General features: G+C 27.3%; 1 protein-coding gene across 1 annotated transcript in view; it reads left to right on the top strand.

Annotated features, from left to right (window-relative positions):
- LOC129962232 (galanin receptor type 1-like) overlaps positions 1–20,864 on the top strand; it is a 99,443-nt gene that overhangs the window by 27,409 nt on the left and 51,170 nt on the right. Inside the window, exons 2-3 of the mRNA XM_056075972.1 lie at positions 4,039–4,236; positions 17,269–17,392. Coding sequence (XP_055931947.1) covers positions 4,039–4,236; positions 17,269–17,392 — 322 coding nt within the window. The remainder of the gene's footprint in view (positions 1–4,038; positions 4,237–17,268; positions 17,393–20,864) is intronic.

The raw sequence follows: 20,864 nt of genomic DNA, 5'->3' as shown, positions 1-20,864 counted from the left end.
CTTTATTATTTTAATAGCCTTATGGCTCTATTGATTGTTCTATAAATGTGCATTCCTAGCAGAATTGTGTTTTCTGATATCCTAAAACCATTTAAATTTAATTGTCTGAGTAAACAAACCCTCTAACTGAACGCTGTTGGTCGGAGTTCAGTATTTGATTTTTCTTTGTTCTCTCTTCACGACGCAAATAAGGAATAGAATTACTTTTATTTAGATTGCAATAATGGAATATTATCACATGATTAAGCATTACATGGAACAACTGGCAGTCTTTGGCGACTGGTTGGTTCGTCAGAATTAAAGTTCACTCTAATTTTTCATTAAATATTTTAAGGAGCTTTCATCTCTTAGTAGTCTTCAATGAAATATTTTTGTTACAAATTTTGATAGCCATATAATTTATACTATTATAAAATATTTAAACATTCGTCATCATTATATCATGCATCTCTCTACCTTTCTGTCAGCTTCCATACAACTTGAACTTTAAATTAAAGTTGAAGAGCTTATACTTCAATTAACAGAAAAACCTGCTTTATTGAAATCATGTCCATTAATTTTCAAAATATGAGTACAGAAAACAAAATCCTTTAGCGTAGAAGTCTTATGTGCCCGACAAAAATATTTTCGTAATTTATGCAATATTTAAAAGTATTATGCAATAAAAACTTCTCTAATTAATCATAAAATTTAGTTTTCAGTTATATTTAAAAAAGGATTTAAATGAAATACATTATACTATTTTATTTTTTTTCGTTCAATAAATATGCTTTAAGAATTATGAAATCAAAATTTTATACATTCATTTGACTATAAGAAATCATATTCTACAAAATATACTTGATATTCCAACTTTTAAATAACTAAATAAATAAAAATGTTTCTATCTTATGGGATCTGGCCGAATTATGCAGCTTTGAATAATGCAGTTTTAGAACACTCAGCATTTCCATTGACTTAGACCAATCGGCTTTGGGGAAATTCTGAGCGATGACTAACGTATCTTCTTTGAGACGGTTATGGTTTAGAATTATGCAATTTTATAAAAAAAAAATATTCAAATTTTCCTAATTCAGTAAGTTTTAGTCGCAATCATTGAATTGACATTATTAAAAAAAGATAAGAGTTTAAATTTTGAAATGGTGTAAAATTTATTTTTGTGCGATTATAATTTCGAAAATTATCTAGGAAAAATAACAAACTTTAGATAAATTTTTAATTTATTAAATTTTTTAAAATTTACTTACAGGTGCAAATTTGGTAGAGATATACCCAACGGTCTAGCCTATAGAGTGCCAACATACTCACTTCTTTGTTTATTGTGTACATAAACTTTTCTAATAAAATTCAATCCTATAATATCATAACAGTGTAAAAAATGGAAATTTCCGATTCATTTGTTTTCTAAATTTCACTATATTGTAACTACACTTTTTATACGTCTTGTAAACTACAAAGATATTAAACAGAATCATTTTCCTAAACTTTAACCATTAGAAGAAAATTACGCTATCACATAGTTGAAGAAACAATAAAAACGATTTGAAGTTTAAGAAAAAAAAAATGCAATCAATTTTTTGAAATCAGGAGAAAAAGAAATTTAACTACTTAAATTCAGAAAATGCTTGTTTTAAAATTCGCATCATTAAAATATAATTTTCTAAATTTCGTAGCAATGAAAAGTTTATTTTTGTTTGATAATATATTGTTACAATAAAAAAAAAACCGTCGAAATTTCGGTTTATTTTTAATTAAATAAAATTCTATTTAAATAAAATACTAATTATACTGAGGAAGTCATCAAGACCAAGTTATATAAAGTATTTAATTAAAAATTTTAGAGAATGGTCTCCAAATATAAAAGATATTTCTATAGTAAATTTGATATAATAATTGCTTTCAGAAAGGTCTTTTAAATTCAAATAATAAACATGTGAGGGGTTAACAAGCATTATACTTTGTTATTCACCTCTGCTGTTGATTGAGCAATTTGTACTCCCATCAGAAAATTTGATAATCAGACATGACTGAATAGCAACTATTACCTCACTACTAAATAAAAAGAATAGTCGTTTTAAGATTTATAGAATTGCATCTGATTAATATACGCTCGTCCTGACTCAGGAAAAGTGAAAGGAACAGAGTGACGAATCAAAAGGTTACTAGAAGCTTAAAAAATACTTTGTGAGGAAATCGAAAGAAAAAAAATATTTAAAAATATTAAGTGTAACCATTTATTCTAGTATAAAAGTTTTTTGAACAAGAAAAGCATTTTCTTTCTTCTTTCAACTCTACCATTTCTTTAAAATGGCAATGCTTATTTCTGCAATTTCATTTAAATTTTAATTTCCCATGTTAAGTCTCAAAATTCCGGCTATTTAGAAACATCCAATTTTGTAAAATTTTATTGTCTCAAGATATAAAAAATGTAGTTAATTTATTTTTCCACGTCTTTTTTATTTGATAGATTTTAACATAAGATTTTAAATGCACATTTTTGACGTACAAAATAGTTTATTTATGGAATCTGATACTGAAAGGTGCTGTCATAGGATATAGTTTAAATTCTAATATTTAATTAATTTTTTTTTTGTATAAAATTGGAATTTCTAAAAAATTTTTTAATGAATTGAGTTTTACGTCATTATTTTAAATCCTATTTTAATAATATAAATAAATTGTTTTTTGTGCAACAGAACTGGATATAAAATTGTCTTGGGCTTTTTAATTATTTCTAAAAGTTACTATGAATCAAAAAAATGTATTAATTTGTTTCCTTTGCTCTGTAATTTGAAATATGTATTAAGTGTACGTTATTATTTTGTTAAATTAATTTAAATTTGCAGCGTTTTTCTGCTACCCTATTCTAATCATTGTTTTTAATATTATTTTTAGTGTTCATTGAACTAAACATTTGTTATTTTTAGTATTTAATAAACTAAACATTTGATTAAAATCTAACGAAAAATGTTTACTAAACCACTGAAGAAAAATATTTTGTCCATGGATGTCATAAATAGTTTCTGTTCTTAGTATAATGATGTGTTTATTTTCCAAACATAATTTAAGATTTTTTGAAAATCATTCTATTTTATTTTTTAAGAAATTTTTTAATGAAATTGATTCCATATTTTTTCATTATAGCAGAAATAAAATGCATTTTGATCCTAATTGTAATTTTCCTACGTTAATGGTAGTTTTAATGACTTGTTTTTATTATACGAACAGATTCAACATTATTTTAATATTTCAACATTATATTATTTTAATATTTTAACATTACATTATTTTAATATTTTACATTATTAATATAATTTTTACATTATTTAAATATTTTAATAATTATAATAATTATTATTTAATGCAATTATTATTATTATTACATTATTTGAATATTTTAATAATTATAATAATTATTATTCAATGCAATTATTATTATTACATTATTTTAATATTTTAATAATTATAATTATTATTATTTAATGCAATTATTATTATTATTACATTATTTGAATATTTTAATAATTATAATTATTATTATTTAATGCAATTATTATTATTATTACATTATTTGAATATTTTAATAATTATAATAATTATTATTTAATGCAATTATTATTATTATTACATTATTTGAATATTTTAACGATTTTCTTGATTTTTCAGATATTTTTGGTTTTAGTATGCTCTATTTTTTGACATGATTAATCTACTTATAGAATAATTTAAACAAATGTTATTAACCTATTTATATCGATCAAATCTCTTGCAAATGTTCAAAAGGATACGTTTCAGCATTTAAATGGAATAAACTAATAATATCATTTCATACACATACAAAAATATTTAATTGAAGTACAAAAAATAAAAATATAATTTGAAGAAACACAGATATATTTTGAATAGCATAATGTTATGTATTATCTTTTCGTAAAATATGATATTTTCATCAACTGATGTGTTTGTTTTTCATAATATTTTCATCTGATATTGACTTTTAAAATATATCTATGCGATAAAATTCCTATTTGTATTTAGATCTCCGACATGCACATTTCTGGTAAGCTTGGCGGTGGCAGATCTTCTACTATTGGTTATATATGTGCCCTTGGAAACCCTAGGATACTTCGTCATAACCTGGGATGCAGGAGGAACAGTGTGCAAGTTGAGCTCCTACGTTGAAATGCTCTCTGGAATGGCATCAGTGCTAAATCTTACTGCTGTCAGCATTGAAAGGTATTTTCTTCTTTTATTTAAAAATACTTCTTTTTTTATTATGTATATATATTTTACAAATATGCATGTTAAAAGAAGTACAACATTCCGTCCTATGTTGTACGTGCAATGATTACTTGCAACTTTTATTTATAAAGTACACATTATTCTATCTTATTCAATTATATTATAAACAGGCATAGAAAATTACTTTTCAGTATTTGAAAACAAATTTTCTATACCTGTTTCAAACTGATTTCTTTTGCAACGATTTATTTATCACTTATACGGCAAATATTTTTTAGGAAACTTGTGGATATTAATAATTTAGGGTGACATTTTATTTTTCTGTTACTAAACGTTTATTTTTATTTTTATTTTATAAAAAAGCATTTAAATTTCCTGCTTTTTATTTTGTTTATATTTACGAGTCACGTCTCTTATTGTAAATCTCTTCATCTGAATGTCCCATCTCTAGAGTTCAAGATACCCTTACTTTTTTCTTTAGTCCCACTAGAGAACCTCATATGTATGTGGGTGAGAAGCATTGCTTCATTGTCGTGTATCTTATTTTGCTAGTAAACGTATTATTATGGTGGATTCGAGTTAACTCCATTTAAAAGAATTATTATTAATTTAATTCATCCTTTCAACAAGAGAGGCTGGGCCGTTGTCGGTGATAATGTTTAAGTACTTGAATGTCCGTTTTACATTTCCTACTGTCCAATGACTATAATGCAATTAAATCAAAGAAATTACTCCGATGTCGCTATTCTGTTCTTTAAATTAAATGTACAGAAAGTAGTATTCTATGTTATTTGTGGATTGTTGTTGTGAATGTTAATAGTAACTACATCTAAATTAATCTAATAGACATTTTAAAGATTTCATTTGCAAAATACTAGTTAATACGCATGCTTAAACTGCTTCTGATATAGGTTAAATAACTGAAAATATTATAGAATTTCAGATTTTTTAAATATTTCGAAGTTTAAACCATAAAAATTTAATAAAATTTATTTCTTTAAATAAAAATAAATATTTTTCTCATGTAAAATATAATGCACTATTCAATATTTTCATATCTTTAATACACTCATCATTAAAAATTATAAAATTGTATAATAATAAAATAAAATGAAATAAAAACAGGAAAAATTTTCGTGGAGAATGCTTCAATCAAATTCTTTGGTATAAACATTCTTCAATAATGAAAATGAGGATCATTTAATGAACGTAACTATGAGGATTGTGAAAATGTGTCATAACCAAATCGTGAATGATTGTGTGACCATTCAAACTTCCCAAGCTAAACTATACCGAGTTAGACAGCATCAAAGCATTGTTAAAAGCTAGCTTTCTCATGAAAACACACAAAAGAGTTTCTTTATTTAGAATTAACTATGTTTCATAAATCACATACTAATTTGATGTAAATTTCTAAATGCAAATATTTCATGATTCTAACGATTATTGTTTTGTATTAGAATGCTATTAATTGTTATTTGATTAGAAAACAATACAATTTGAAATAAATTTTGATAAAATTGTCTATATTTTAAAATTAAGTAATAACCATTAGAATTTATAAAATATAATATCCATGTAAAAATAAATGATAAATAAAATTTGTTGGATGTAATAGTGAGTCCTTCATTTCCCGAGTTTGTTTACGTTTTCTATTAACTACACTAAAAATAATTTTAAAATGAAAGATAACATTTATTTCTTCCTACTAATCAGTAATAAATATTAAATAATCAATATTAATAAATAAATACTAAAATTAAATATAATAAATAATAAAATATCGTAATAATATTAATAAAATATAATAAATATTAAAATATCGTAACAATATTAATAACATATAATGACTATTAAAATATTGAATATTATTTACTATATTTTTGTGAGGATAGTAAACTAAGGATTTTTCAGAATTTCTATAACCTGTGCTTAGTTATTCACCAATATTTTCATTAGTTTTAAAACAATTTAAAAATCGAACAAGCTTTTTTTTCACACAATCATTTTTTTTTTCGAAATAAGATGAAGAAACAATATAACTGAAAAATAGAATTTTTAAACTAGTCACTAAAACTAAATTAATATAGTGATTAGTTTCATTTATGCCATTCACTGCTAATAATTTTTCTATGTCGAATTCATAGCTTCCGTGATTAATATTTAGTCATTCGACCTGGCCTAAGCAGCTCGGAAGGAAAACTGTATGCAGCCTATTTTTAATATATTATTAACGATAATATTATTATGATAATATGATATTGCTGTATAATAATCGTTGCAATATCAGTTATGCGCATTTCAACAATTTTTTAAGATTTATATATTATTTTCTATAATTTAAGAATTAATAATCCAAATTTGTAGAATATTTATTATAAAAATAACTGTACGAAACTTCTGACGGTATCGTTATTTTTTAACAATATTTACATATTAATATATTATAATTCAACTCTATCAATGAAGTTGCATTATATTGAACTCCTCTTCTTTTTACTTTAAGATGTATGAACAACTGATTATTTTATACTTCGTAATTAATAATGTGCAGTTTTGATTTTTTAAAAGAGTTTTCAATGAAAAATCCTTTTCTTAGAAATTTTCATGTTTGATAAAGCCTCCTTAGAATCTCCGCTCTTCCAATCTTTAAAAATTCATTGTCATTTTTCTTTCAGAAAAGATGTTTCATTAAAAATCACTAAAAGGTTTCGAACAATCTGAACCAAATTTTAAAAAAAAAGTTTAATTTTAACAGAAAACCACATTTTAAGAAAAGAACTTTATGCAATGTCAGTCACAGGTATAAAAGGATTGCAAAACTGAATGATTTCTTTATTTAAAAACTGAAAGATTATTGCATTTAATGGATGAAATTTTTACTGAATGTATCTACACATACATGCCACGGGTAATGTCATTAATATGTTATTATTGATAATGAACTTTAAAAGAGATTTGTCTCTTTATCATATTAATTAGTAGTAGGCATTATTAGAAATTAGTAATAATGACCGATTATTAATTTTTGTCGTATCATTTATATATATATATAGAGAGAGAGAGATAGAAGTTCCTTACAATTTTGAAATTTTTAAGAATAACTGATTATAGAATATATAAAGACGGTCTATAGAATACCTCAGAAAACTTATAGAGTAGGTACTTTAATAGAATGTTTATACAGTATTGAGAAACTTTCCTGCATTTAATCATTTAGATTTTATTGATTATTTCTCTATAGAATTTAAACCAATTGAGTTCACTTCTGTTCCAAAAGTATTGGAAAACTAAGTTAGTTTTAGGAAAGTCAGCTAGTTTCGAATAGAAATTACTCACAAGATGACGAAACTGGCACCTGATAAAGACAACGTAATTTTCTAAGGAGCTAAGACAAATGTTTTTATAAGCATTTAATTTAAAGCTATCACGTAAGTATCATTTATTAATAATTAAATGAAAGATTATAATAGTAAATCCTTTGGTTGACGTAAGACTAATGTATACAAATGGAACTCCAACCTTATAAAAAAGAAGATTGGAAGGCAATGCATCGGATTTCTTGATAAGAAGATTCACTCTGTAATCCGCATTAGACACAAAAAAATCGGATTTAAAATTGACTTGAAGAGAGCAAATAAATGCGCTGTTTCTTCATTTCAGATTTGCAAGTTTGGAAATCTTTGTTTCTCAAGTATAAAGGACAAATTCAAATCACTGTCAGTTCTTTATTTTAAATAATGTGTAATATTTCTTATAAAAATGACTTCCAGATAAAATTAACTGCCTAGATAATTATTTTACTGACTTTATATTCAATAATTATGTTTCGGTATACGAATTCATATCATAACAAAACATAAATAAATTCTTTAAAATTGAATATTTACACTCAATCATTATGTTTGAAATATTTCTTGCAGACCACTATTTTAGAAAGATGAAGCACGACATTATAAGTTGGTGCTTTCGAATGCCTTGTTTTCCTTAAATATTTAAAATGAATATAAAAGGAATATTTAAATAATTAATTTATATATTCTGTAATAACTAATTTTTTTATTATGTGTTTATATTTTAAAATCTAATGAATCCTATAAAAAAAGCTTTATAAATTCAATTCAGAAAGCTTTACCATGTAATTGGATAAACTTCTCAATTCCATAATTAAAATATTGCCTGGTCGAAACAAATTTGGTTAAAACTTCTGCCATGCAGCCTGAACCTGAACATGAATGGACTGCATAATACATTGAAAAAATAAAATCTTAATCATAATAAAATTCAATTACACTCATGTCCAAAATTAAGGTCACAAACATAAAATCTGCGAAAAATAAAAAAAACTATTCACAGTGTTGTCACGAAATTTGACACAGAGGTACAATACAATGGAAGAAAGAACATAGACACATAACAACATGAAAAAGATTTTAATTGGGAATTAAGAAGCAGGATATATAAAAAAGTGTTACATTATGAATCAGAGATAAAGCATTTATCTCGGGAAAATCCTGTCTAATATGGAATGTGACCACCATGCACTGCTATACTGGCTTCAGAACGAGCTTTCATATTGTTTATGAGGGTGTCAATAAATGCTTGAAACAACAAAGCCCGTTCTTCCAAAAGCGCGGCTTTTGACTCTTGGAGGGAATTAGGAGTGGGGTTACACTGTGCAATGGTTCTTCCGAGACCATCCCAAACATGTTCAATAGGATTGTGATCCGGAATCCTCGAGGGCTAGTCCATACGTCGAATATCCTCTTCCTCAAGAAAATCATCAATGATCTAGGCTCTGTGTGGAAGCGCGTTTTCATTCATAAACATGAAGTCTGGGCCAAAAGCACCCCGGAACAACCTCACATAAGCTTCAAGGATCTCATCCCTATAGCGATGTGCATTGACAGTACCCGTATCGGAGACGTACAGTGGTGTACGACTGCCCAACATTATGCCACCCCAGATAAGGATTTCTCTGCCACCAAATCTGTCAATTTCTTTTACTTAGGAGGGATGATAGTGAGCTCCTCGCTCTCACCAGATAAAGATTCGACGAGTGTCACTATGTGTGGTAAATCTCGGCTCATCACTGAAAATAACACGCCCCCATTCTTGCTGTGCCCAAGACTGATATGTTAGGCACCACAACAGCCGGGCTTTTCTGTTGGATGCAGTCAAAGGAACGCCCTCAACTGGTCGCCGGGCATAAATAGCCCTCTCTGCTACATGTCTGTATACTTTTTGTCTGGAAATTCTTATTCCAGACGCAGCAGCAAGGTCACGAGCAAGTTGAGGAGCCGTTGTCAACCTGTGCCGTCGTGCGCTTAATGCCAAATAGCGATCCTATGCAGGCGTCATTGCTCTGTGACGGCCTTGGCCGACCTTCCTGTTTACAGTACCACTTGTTTGGAATTGATTCCACAACCTGGATACCACTCTCAGTACCACTTGTAACCATCGTGCCATCTCCGCTCGAGACTGCCCAGCTTCAAGCCTGCCAACGGTTCTCTATCTCAAGGCATCGTCTAAATGATTACGAGAACTCATTCTCACTGGAAACAGGTTAAATGTTTTGTTTTAATGCAATATTCACAAAATTGCAGGCAAAATTCCCAGATTCCTAAACGGTCTAATTTCAGTAGTTCCCCAAAAACTAATGCTAAACAACATTTTTTCCTACAATAAAGGTTAATATCGTGTTAGCGGTCCTTCACAATATGTAAAATATAATTTGTTTAAATAATTTTACTGGTAGCCATTTAGAATTACTTTGAAAAACATTTTTGTGACCTTAATTTGGACATGAGTGTAGCTGATGATCGTTTCTGTGTAATTCAATAAATCATGCTGCTTGAATTGATGAAATATTTTTTGTAAAGTTATTTGTTCCATAAAGAATAAAATAATAATAATAATAATAATAATAATAATATATATATATATATATATATACACACCATAGCTTCGCCATTTGGTTACCAATAGTTATCATTAGAATAATACACCAGGAATTCTAAAATCAATATCCAATTTCATGGTATCTCACACGCACAAATCATATTGCATAGTCGCAAAAAAATCGCTCATTTTTTTATATTAAAAACATTTCGGACAATTTTCCGAAAACATTTCTCAAATTCATTCCAAACTTCTAAGAGATCTTCCGTCCATAATCTGTATTTTCAAATGCCCCAGACAGCCACGAGCTGTCTTGCATCTTGCATTTGATGATTTCTTATTAGTGAAGCCGTATTGATTCTTAACCTTTTTTCCACATTTGAATTACATTTACATTTCTGTTAATTCTTCATTGGTTTAGTAAAGCGCGCTGCTTTCTGCAAGTCAGGATCATTTGCATAAATTCCAGAGCTATTTAACTTTTTCCTCCATTTTATTCCTTAAAAATTCTTTTTAACATTAAGGATTGGAACTTTACCTTTTTTAATTAATTCAGTTTCTATTTTCCCTCTTAACCAAGTTCTTACAATTTCCTCACTTTTATTGAGTCTTAAATAACTAAATATTCCGAAACTCTTCATGCGAGGAAATATCCTTAGAGCATTATTTAAATTTATTTTATTTTCTTACCAAAGTAAAAGTAAAATTTTTACTTTCTTTCATTATAATTATGGTTTAGAAGGGCAATGTGTTTTGGATTCAATCGCAATTCGTAAATTTAAATCTGTTGCTTGTTGCCTATGCATAAAAATTTGCCTTTAGTTAAGAAATTCGAAATTCCTACTGCTAGATGAAGTAGTGACGCAGACATTGCTTTATTGTTATTCGTTGCCAATGCCTAGTGTTATATGTACAAGTGCATTGTACAACATGTAACAAAATAATAACTTATAATGTCTAAAACTTTAATAAGAATTAACGCTTATATTTATATGTTTACATTCTTTACTCAATTATATGTTAATTTTTGTTGTTTTCTATAAAACATGAAGAAATTTCGGTATCTATCAATAGTGGAACTGTGGAAAACATGACCTAACACACATATTCTTAAGATGATTAATATTACTGATGGGTTTCATATAGGCGCATAATAAGTAATAAAATCACTAATTAATTTTAAACTTATGAAATTTTTAAGAAAATAATATATTTTTGTCCGTATTCGAGATACTTCTCTGGAAAAAAAACATATAAAGCCTGAAACGTTTTTATGTAAACTATAGCTTAAAAGGGAAAATTGCACCAAATGTATATATGTAGCCTGGGATTTTTCCAAGCATTGAATAAAAGTAATCCGAAAATTATGTAATCTACCCAGAAACTGATAGAAATCACATGGCATCCTAAGAATCAGTTCATAGTTTAAAAGAAATATCCGATCATTCTTGTATTAAGATTAATCAATTAATCCTAAGTGCCAAGTAAAAGCAACACAGCTAGACAAAATTTGTTCAATGCCCTTCTAATTTTTAATCAAAGGAAACTGTATAACTTCTAATGGTATTTTCCAAGCTATCTGAAGTTGAATATAAAATAACTTTTACTTTGAGAGAAATTTAATCTGATGCCCAAACTGGGGTTGAATATTATTTATTCATATTTAAAATAAACTGTTATAAAACTGAAATTTGGTATTATAATTCTGCAGCAATAAAACTGTTTTTAAATAAGTATGGCAATTATAACCACTGTAAAATTATAGAAAACAGCAGAAGTAAACCTGAAAGTATTGACTTGTTAAGCATCTTAGAAACTCTGGGAAACTTTCCACAAAGAATTTCCCAAGATTTTACGTATTGTCTGGCACACACATAACACCAATTGTTTGCGCAAACTGAGTACTAAACATCTTAAAACAAATCCTATCGCAAATTCAAACGGTCTCATTTGGAACAATTTGTTCACGAAAGATATCTTATTAAAGTCTATTACTTAGCATTTGAAATAAATAGATTCAATTAGTAAGTTCCTTGGATGACAATGCACTCTGTCTAGTTGTATCCTAACTCTAAACTGTATTCATCTTAAGCGTAAACAATTAATCAGCTACAATGCACTTTAATTTCTTGTTTACAACACAAATAGGATCCACGTAAGTTTCTTGATATGCATATGGAAAAACTCGTTCACAATAAAAATTTATTATTCTCCTTATAATTCTCATATGGATTAAGGGAAATGTCGTAAATTGATATTTTGGAAATGAATTAGAATGCAATCCTCTAGATATTCCCAGTAACTGTGTGTGTGTGTGTGTGTGTGTGTGTGTGTGTGTGTGTGTGTGTGTGTGTGTGTGTGTGTGTGTGTGTGTGTGTGTGTGATGCGTAAAAACAAAATATAAATAATATTATATAAAATAAAATAGTGAAGTGTAACTGTATTTGATATTTGAAACATTCTATTTAGGTATATATTATATTTTACTTAAATATATATTATAATTTCTTTGTACCATTTTATTTATATCCATAAGCATATTCTTTTTCAACGAATCGTTATTGATTGTAACACATATTTATTTTAATGAAAATAAAAGATTTTCATGTTTAATGGTAATTGCGAACAGTTATAAAATATCTACTGAAAATGCTCCATTTGAATCAATCAGAATCAGAAAAGCCAATTCTTTTCTTCGGGTTAGAATCTATGAATTTCCCCATTTTTAAAATAAAACTGAATTTGTTTATGTCCAAAGTACATAAAATAACATTTTTGTTTCACTCTGGTTTGCATACTGGGTAATTTAGAATATTTTACATCTTAAAGTCGCGAAACCTCCTGTGATTACATACTTTTCTACTTACTTTCTACTTCTAATTACTTACTAATGGCAATAATTCCAGAATAAATTCTCGCCATTATATTTTTGGAATGAAAGAATTATTGTTATTAAGTAATTTGACGAAACAAATGTGTCTAGATTTTTTTTGGAGAAAGTTAAATTAATGGAAATATCTAATCTTGTTAAATTATTTTTTGAAGTTACTTTTCAAATTTTTTTTCTTCTCTATTACATTTATTCTTGTGAAAATATATCACGGTTATTCTTCTAAATTGTTTTAGAAATGGTTATCAGAATTAAGCATTGAGAAAATTACGGCATATTAGTAAAAAAATTGGTAATAAAATTTTTATTTAAATTTTCTTATGCACTTTATATTTTTCTTTTTTAAAACCAAACAGGATAAAAGCTTTTTTTTTGCAACTTCATAAATTCTGTTTTTATATTCTTTATTTTAATTATAAATGTAAATTTTCTCTGATTTCAAGTCAACATTTACTTTTTAGTAACAAGTCCCAAAATAAAATAATGAATAACGCTAATCATGATTATTCACAGAAAGTTTTATTTTAATCGGTAATTTTTATAAAATATATTCATGAAACAAAGATTTTGTTTGTTAAATCAAGAAAGTCACATTTTACATTATAAATGATCTCAATAATTACTTTTTTAATAAAAATTTTCACTAAGAATTCAGGAAACTGTCTTAAAATGTGATTACTTAATTTAACGTTATCATGTAAGCGAAAATATTTCAGCAAATTGTTTAAATATATGTATTTATTAATTAATTAAATCATTAAACATAAGTTCCTCTTTCAATCTAATTTTTCTTTTTAATATTACCATATCATAAATTTTGAGAAGGAAAGAAAAATCCTAAACGCTCTCTTTGGTATGACAGGTTGACGTGCTCGATAATGGTTGAACTAATTATAATTCTTTCTCTTTTTTCCAAAAATATTATTTGATAAAATTTTCTTCAACAAACAAACGATTTTTCTTGTTGTTTTTTCTTTATTAGGATGATAAAATAATGTATTATGAGAACTATTTTTAAATTTTTTGTCTAGAAGAAGAGAATTTGAATTAATTAATTTCCAAATGGAATTCTAAAATATATTTGCTGTGGTTATTAATTAGACCTATGAAACTATGTATTTTTTCTTTAGCTTTTTTTGACAAAAAAAAATGAAAGCAAAACACATTAATTACTTGTTTTTCCTAAGAAACTCATTAATTAATTGTTGAGTATTCATAATTTTAATTATTTTTAACTACATACATATAAAACATCAAAATAAATAAACCCTCATAAAAATTTAAATGTCTAGATCAAAAACAATTTTTTATCAGTAATTTGGTAATAATTAACACAATAATTTATTTTCAAAATGTTTTCTGTATTTTAATTATACAAAATTTAAAATATTTTATACATTATAAAGACATTAAATATAGTCAAATGATTTTCTATAGTTTTTCTTAATTTCACAATTTTGTTGGAGATTCATGCATATGCATGCAATTAATACCAGAAATGTTAAAGAAACATTTCATAACTGTTTATGCCTTACGCAAAACAAATTTTTGAATTAGAAAACATATGTCATACGTACTGTAATTCGTCTCACATAAAATACTGCGTAATTAAATGCGAAATTTCTATAAAAAGTTATAATATTATTTAATTTTATCACTTATAAAAAAGGAAGCACACTTCTTTAAAGTTTAAACATACCTGAAACTTTTTGAGAACGGTGCTTTCTTCGTCAATTCAAAATCTATTTTTAAATCCTGAAACATAATTGAATATGTTTTTAAATGAGAAAGTACAAACAAAAAAAAAACCTTTCTGATTCCCCGTTATAAAATAAAGCACTTAATTTTACCACTTAGGTTTTTCAATTATGTATAATTATTGATTAAAATTTGTGAGTACAACTTAAGTAAATTCTCTGCGCCACAGAATACAATCAATTTTGGTAAGTAATGATTAATGAAATATAAAAAGAAAATGCTGTTACATTCGGTCAAAATAATATAATTACGCTTTTTATAGTTCTTAAACAATAAAATGTTGGGAATCCCTGATATTTTCTGTTATTAGTAATCTATAAATAAAATCTAATTTAGATATGTATTCAAAAAAAATATCATTGAAATTCGAAGTATGTATTCTTTAAAAATATAAAAATTTGAATTATATCAAGATCAATCCCCATTTTTATATTAGCATAATCTGAATTTTCCAGCTGCAATTCCTTTAGAAGTTTTAATCTCATAAATTATTCTGATTATAAGAATCCTCGAGATATAGAATAGAATTTTAGACAAATTTGTTTGAAATAATTCAAAATAAAATTTTTCTCAAGAATAAAAATTTAAAGGTTGTTTCATTTCTTTTAAAATGATCAAATATACTAAGAAAAAGAAACCTGAACTATTACTATCAAAGTTTTCCAAATTTGGTGGAGTTTTTCCTCATCATAACATGCAACTTCAACATGCTTTAGAAAGAAAAGAATAAGATACGTAGTTCTTATTTTTAAATAAGAACTACGTCTTGAATAAGAACTATTGAAGAATAAGAATTTATTATACACTTTTAATATGCCTGTGACGAACTCAATTTTTTCATATTTTATTGCAAAAATAATGGATTAACACCTAAGTGATGGAAAAGCCAAAATTTGAATTTCTTCTATCAAAAAATTCGAAAATTGCACATTTACAAAAGGCTTTATTACTTTCACCACGATATATTCATCATTGTTCTTCGAATGCCAATGAGGAAGTAGCTATAACACGGGCAATATTTGTTATTGTTATTCTGTGCAGTTCATTTAGCTGTGCATGTGTCTTAACTAATATGGGGTGTCATTCGCAGCTATGACAAATAAAGAAAATAATTACATGGATCAATATTTTTTCTTTATTATATTAATAGGTTAGATAATCTTACAGAACGTTCATATTTTATATTCGATGACAAAGATTTTCAAAAGACTTTATACTGATATTACAGATTTTTTATGGATATTATTTATAGATATATGGCAATATGTATAAAGTGAGAGCGTGCTGGGGATGAAACAACAATTTCACTTGATAATGTATGAGGAATAATGCCCTATCTTTCACTCATAATTATTTTTAAAATAAATCTATTAATTATTATTTCACATATGAATTAATATAGAAAATTCTCATATAAAGTAGTTGATACGTTACGATATAAATGATATTGTTTTATAGGAAATCTCATTATAGGAGAAATTCATTTTCTTTCTCGTGCAAAAAATGAACCGTTTTTATTGCTTTGTGATTCAAAAATTATACATGAATTTTAATGGAATGTACAAAACTACTTATTTCCCTTTCATAATAATCAAAAATTAGGCTTTTTACTTAAAGAATTCCATAAACAAATTATTCATTTTCATGTTAACACAATTTAAATGCTCAATTTTATTAAAAGTTATAAATTCCTTCAGAAAAAAATCTTTAAATGAAATGTCTGTGTAATTTTGATTTAATATACTACAAAAAAGTTTGGAAAATCAGTTCAAAAACCTTTTATATAATATATGTAACTTAAAAGTACATTCTATATCGTTAATAGAAGTTAAACAATCGTTTATATATTAATTTGTATCATATCGGAAAGTATGCGAATTCTAAATATTCATAAATTAATCTTCATTTAAACAGCTACATCCCACAAGAATGAAATCACACATCTTCCATAAATACTCAATTATTCAAAAAAAAATATTCAAACCACTGATTGTGCTATTAATAAGCATTATTCAAGAATTGCCAAGTCGATGTGCGCTGAAACAACAAATTTCTTGGTACAGTTGGGCTACCAGTTAATTCTTCCTAAGTAACCAACCAAAGTGCCAAACGATGGTTAATTTTTTGTGAAACTCCTACAGAGCCTAATCTGCTAAGAGCTTAATCTCTTGTATCATTACTTAGTCAGGCTACAACTTAGAGTACTTCATGATTCCTTTGACAAAAAAAGGCATCCCATTTACAACAAAGCATTTCCGCTCTGTAAGGAATCTTTTACATATAGACCCTTTTTCATATACTATATACAGCATGATTAGAAAACCCCATCAATATTTATTAAATGAAAAAAATAATTCAAATAAAATTTAGGTCTGAAATTTCGAGCTTCAAGTACTGTTGTATTAAATAATGCTGCCTAGATTCTAGAAATTTTATAAGCAATTATTTCACAATCCTTTTCTTTTCTTTTTTTCCAGATTCTTGGTGATTGCTCATCCCATTATGGCTAGACGGTACTGTACAGTAAGTACTTGCAGAAGAGGTCTATGCATTGTTTGGGGACTGGCTCTGTTATTAGCACTTCCAGTTTGTTTCACCAAAGTGAGTTCTCAAGAATATTTAATATAATTTTATATTTGCAAACATAATAATCTTTATAATTATTTTTACTTATTTTGTATCAAATTAATTTATTTGAGATTTGTTAAATTAATTGTTTATGAAGAAATTTAAATTGTTTGGCATCATTTTAATTAAACTTCTTTTAATACGGATTTTAACAGAGAAACGTGTATAAACATCTCGCATGAATTACCTAACAATATATTTTTGTAAATTAAGTTCATCTAATTCCATTGTTCTTTAATTGATAGTATCAGAAATACAATTTTTTAAATACGAATATTTGATACGATGAATAGTTCTAAAATGATTGCGTGTTATTCCTCATAAATACTTTTTCATTTTATAATTATTTTCAGAAAAAATTAATATAATATTTCTAACAAAGTTCAAACGCTGTTACTGAAGTGAAAACTTTAAATTAAACACTTTTAATGTGCTTTGGAAAGTGCGAAATAGAGTTTTTAATTTTTTTGAATCCATAAAATAGATCCCTCATTCATTATTTAATTTTTTAGTCCTTGAAAAAATTTTCAAGCACTTGGCGCTAGTAATTTCCTTTTTTCACAATTCTCGGTTTCTAGAAAAATATTGAAAAAGAATTTCTTGCAAATAGAAACATTTTTACTAAAAAATATTAGTCAAACATTTTATTGAGAAAAACTTTTAATTTATTAAAAAAAAAGCTCTTTTCGAATTAAATTTTTATTTCCAATTTAAGATATTTTTATTATATCAAGCGGCATGTTAAAAAATTAAATAAAATATGTAAATACATCTTCATTTAATAAATCAAAGCTTACCTTTCTTAGTGTTTGCATTTAAAACTTTTTAGTTACTTTTGAAAGTTATATTATAAAATGTGAATGAAATATAACCTGAATGTGAATTGATTAGATTCTATATTTCATTCACAAAAAAATAAATATTTCTTAAATATAATAAGAATTAAAACTCAACATTCTTAAATCACTGGGTATTATTTCAAAGGTTTCTTAGCTAAATTATAAGATTAATAAAAAAAACGTGATGTCGAGATAGAAATTAAAAAAAAAAATAATGGTAAAAATTTAAATGAAAATGTAATTAGCTGTTCAAAAACTTGCACGTGAGGTTACAGAATTTTCTTTAAAGCATAAATAATTGTCAAATATTAGTCGACAATTATAACAGTGTATTTTGACATTAGATTACAAAATTTTCTGAACAATCAATGTACATAGCCAGTTATTCTTCTCCAGACTCTCTGATTTAGAAAACATGTTAAAAGTTTCCACATCATATATTGGAAATTCACGTATTTCCCTTTTTCATTTTTTTAACCTTTCTCGGATTTCCTACATTATAATTTCAATTAAATATAGCAATGATTTTTTTTCAAATTATTTTTCCTGTTTCCATTCACAATTGTCTGATGTTACACTGACGGAAAAAAATCTCAATACCAAGAAAAAATTTTTGTAGAGTAATGAAATTTGGACAATACATTTGTTTAGTTAACATGTTTAATTTATTAAATTTTCATGGTGACAGGTTAACTTAAGCTCAAGAAAATGCATTTAAAATGTGAAATTCTGTTTGAATTAATAGCCGGTGTATCCACCAGAATTTCAAATGCTAGTCTACAAACGTGCATGCATTGTATCATACAGGTGCCGACTGTTACTTTGTGGTATGGGGTTCCATGATTGTTGTACTGGGACTGATTGTGTACTGTCAATACTGGGACTGTCAGTGCTGGCTGTGGATAATGCGAGAGTTGTCGTCCAATGATATCCCATACGTTCTCAATTGGAGACAGATCTGGTGATCTAGCAGGCCAAGGTAACATGTCGACACTCTGTATAGCAGGTTGCGTTACAATAACAGTACGAGGGCGAGCGTTATCCTGCTGGAAAACTGCCCCTTGAATGCTGCTCATGAATGACATTACCAGACTGACGCACAAATTTGCAGTAAGTGTGTTTGGGATAACCACAGGAGTGCTCTTGCTGTCAAAAGAAATTGCTACCCAGACCATATCTCCAGGTGTAGGTCCAGTTGTCTAGACTGCAGACAGTTTCTTTGCAGGCGCTCTTCTGGTCTCCTTCAGACCAACACACTGCCATCACCGGCACCAAGGTAGAACCTGCTTTCTTCAGAAAGCATAGCAGATCTCTACTCAGTCCCCCAATGAGCTCCGGCTTGACATCACTGGCGTAGAAAAGGACAATGGCTTGGAGTCAGTGGAATGCACGCTACAGGGTGCCTGGCTCGGAGCTGTCCTTGAAGTAACCGATCTAATAGTTCGTTGTGCCATTGTGATACCAACTGCAGCTCGAATTTCTGCCGCAGACGCAGTACGATGCGCCACAGCCGTACGCCAAATACGGCGGTCTTCCCTCTCAGTAGTGCCACGTGGCCCCCCAGAACCCGGTGTTTTTGAGGCAGTGCCATCCCTTGACCACTGCTCCCAACAATCATGCATAGTGCATAATTTCTGACCAAGTCTTTCAGCAATATCGCGGAAAAAAATCCACTTTCTCGTAGTCCTATTGCAAGACCTCGTTCAATCTCGGTGAGCTATTGATAATGGTTTCTTCGTCTTCTTAAAGGCATTCTTGCATAACATCAACTCAATATGTCAAATTCCAACGATAAATAACGCTCCCGAACTTTACAGCACGCATTTAAAGCAAACCTGATATGCAAATTCTTAGTGGCGCTACTAGCACCAGACTTATGCACGAAGCACGAAATTTGAATCGATGTCATCTTTCAGATGTACGTACGTGCCTATCAAATTTTGTTTATCTAACACAAGTATTCCTTCGTGATGGATTTTTTTCCGCCATTGTATATTATTATTTTAAATGAAATTCACTAAATATAGAGAAATCAGTAAAATTAATATAAAGCTACATCAGATGTAAATATGATCAGCGTACTCGAAATAATAAATATTTAAAAAGAGGAAATATATATTTCGTGCTATATATTTTTTTAATGGAAAACATTAGTATACTGATTCAATGAAAGTGAAAAAAACGAGCAATTAACAATATTATTTCATGAAAAAGCATTCATAAGGTATCAATTTTAATATTATATTATCTAGAGAAACCTGTTAGATTTCTCGTTTTGTTGTTTTTTCTACTTGAAGTTGAATATGAAAATGCATTAAAAAAACAGTAAATTCCTATAGATATGATTGATAGGTCATACAAAAACAATTTTTAGCTTACATATCATTTTTTTTATCTTGTCCGATATTATAACATAATGAAAATGTGCATGTCATGTGTCAAAGTAAGAAAAGATCTAGTGAAGAGTGAGAAGTTCAGTCTCGAACGACTTAAGAAATTGTGGTATATTTAGTAGTTCAACGATATCAAGCTTCTTTAAGCATTATTCTTGGATAAAATAATATCAATAGATTCCACAATAACGCTGTCATATTGAGAAGAAAGCA

The sequence above is a fragment of the Argiope bruennichi genome, chromosome 2, assembly GCF_947563725.1.
Source record: "Argiope bruennichi chromosome 2, qqArgBrue1.1, whole genome shotgun sequence".
In the NCBI taxonomy this organism is placed as follows: domain Eukaryota; kingdom Metazoa; phylum Arthropoda; class Arachnida; order Araneae; family Araneidae; genus Argiope; species Argiope bruennichi.
This window is presented reverse-complemented; position numbering and strand designations above follow the sequence as displayed.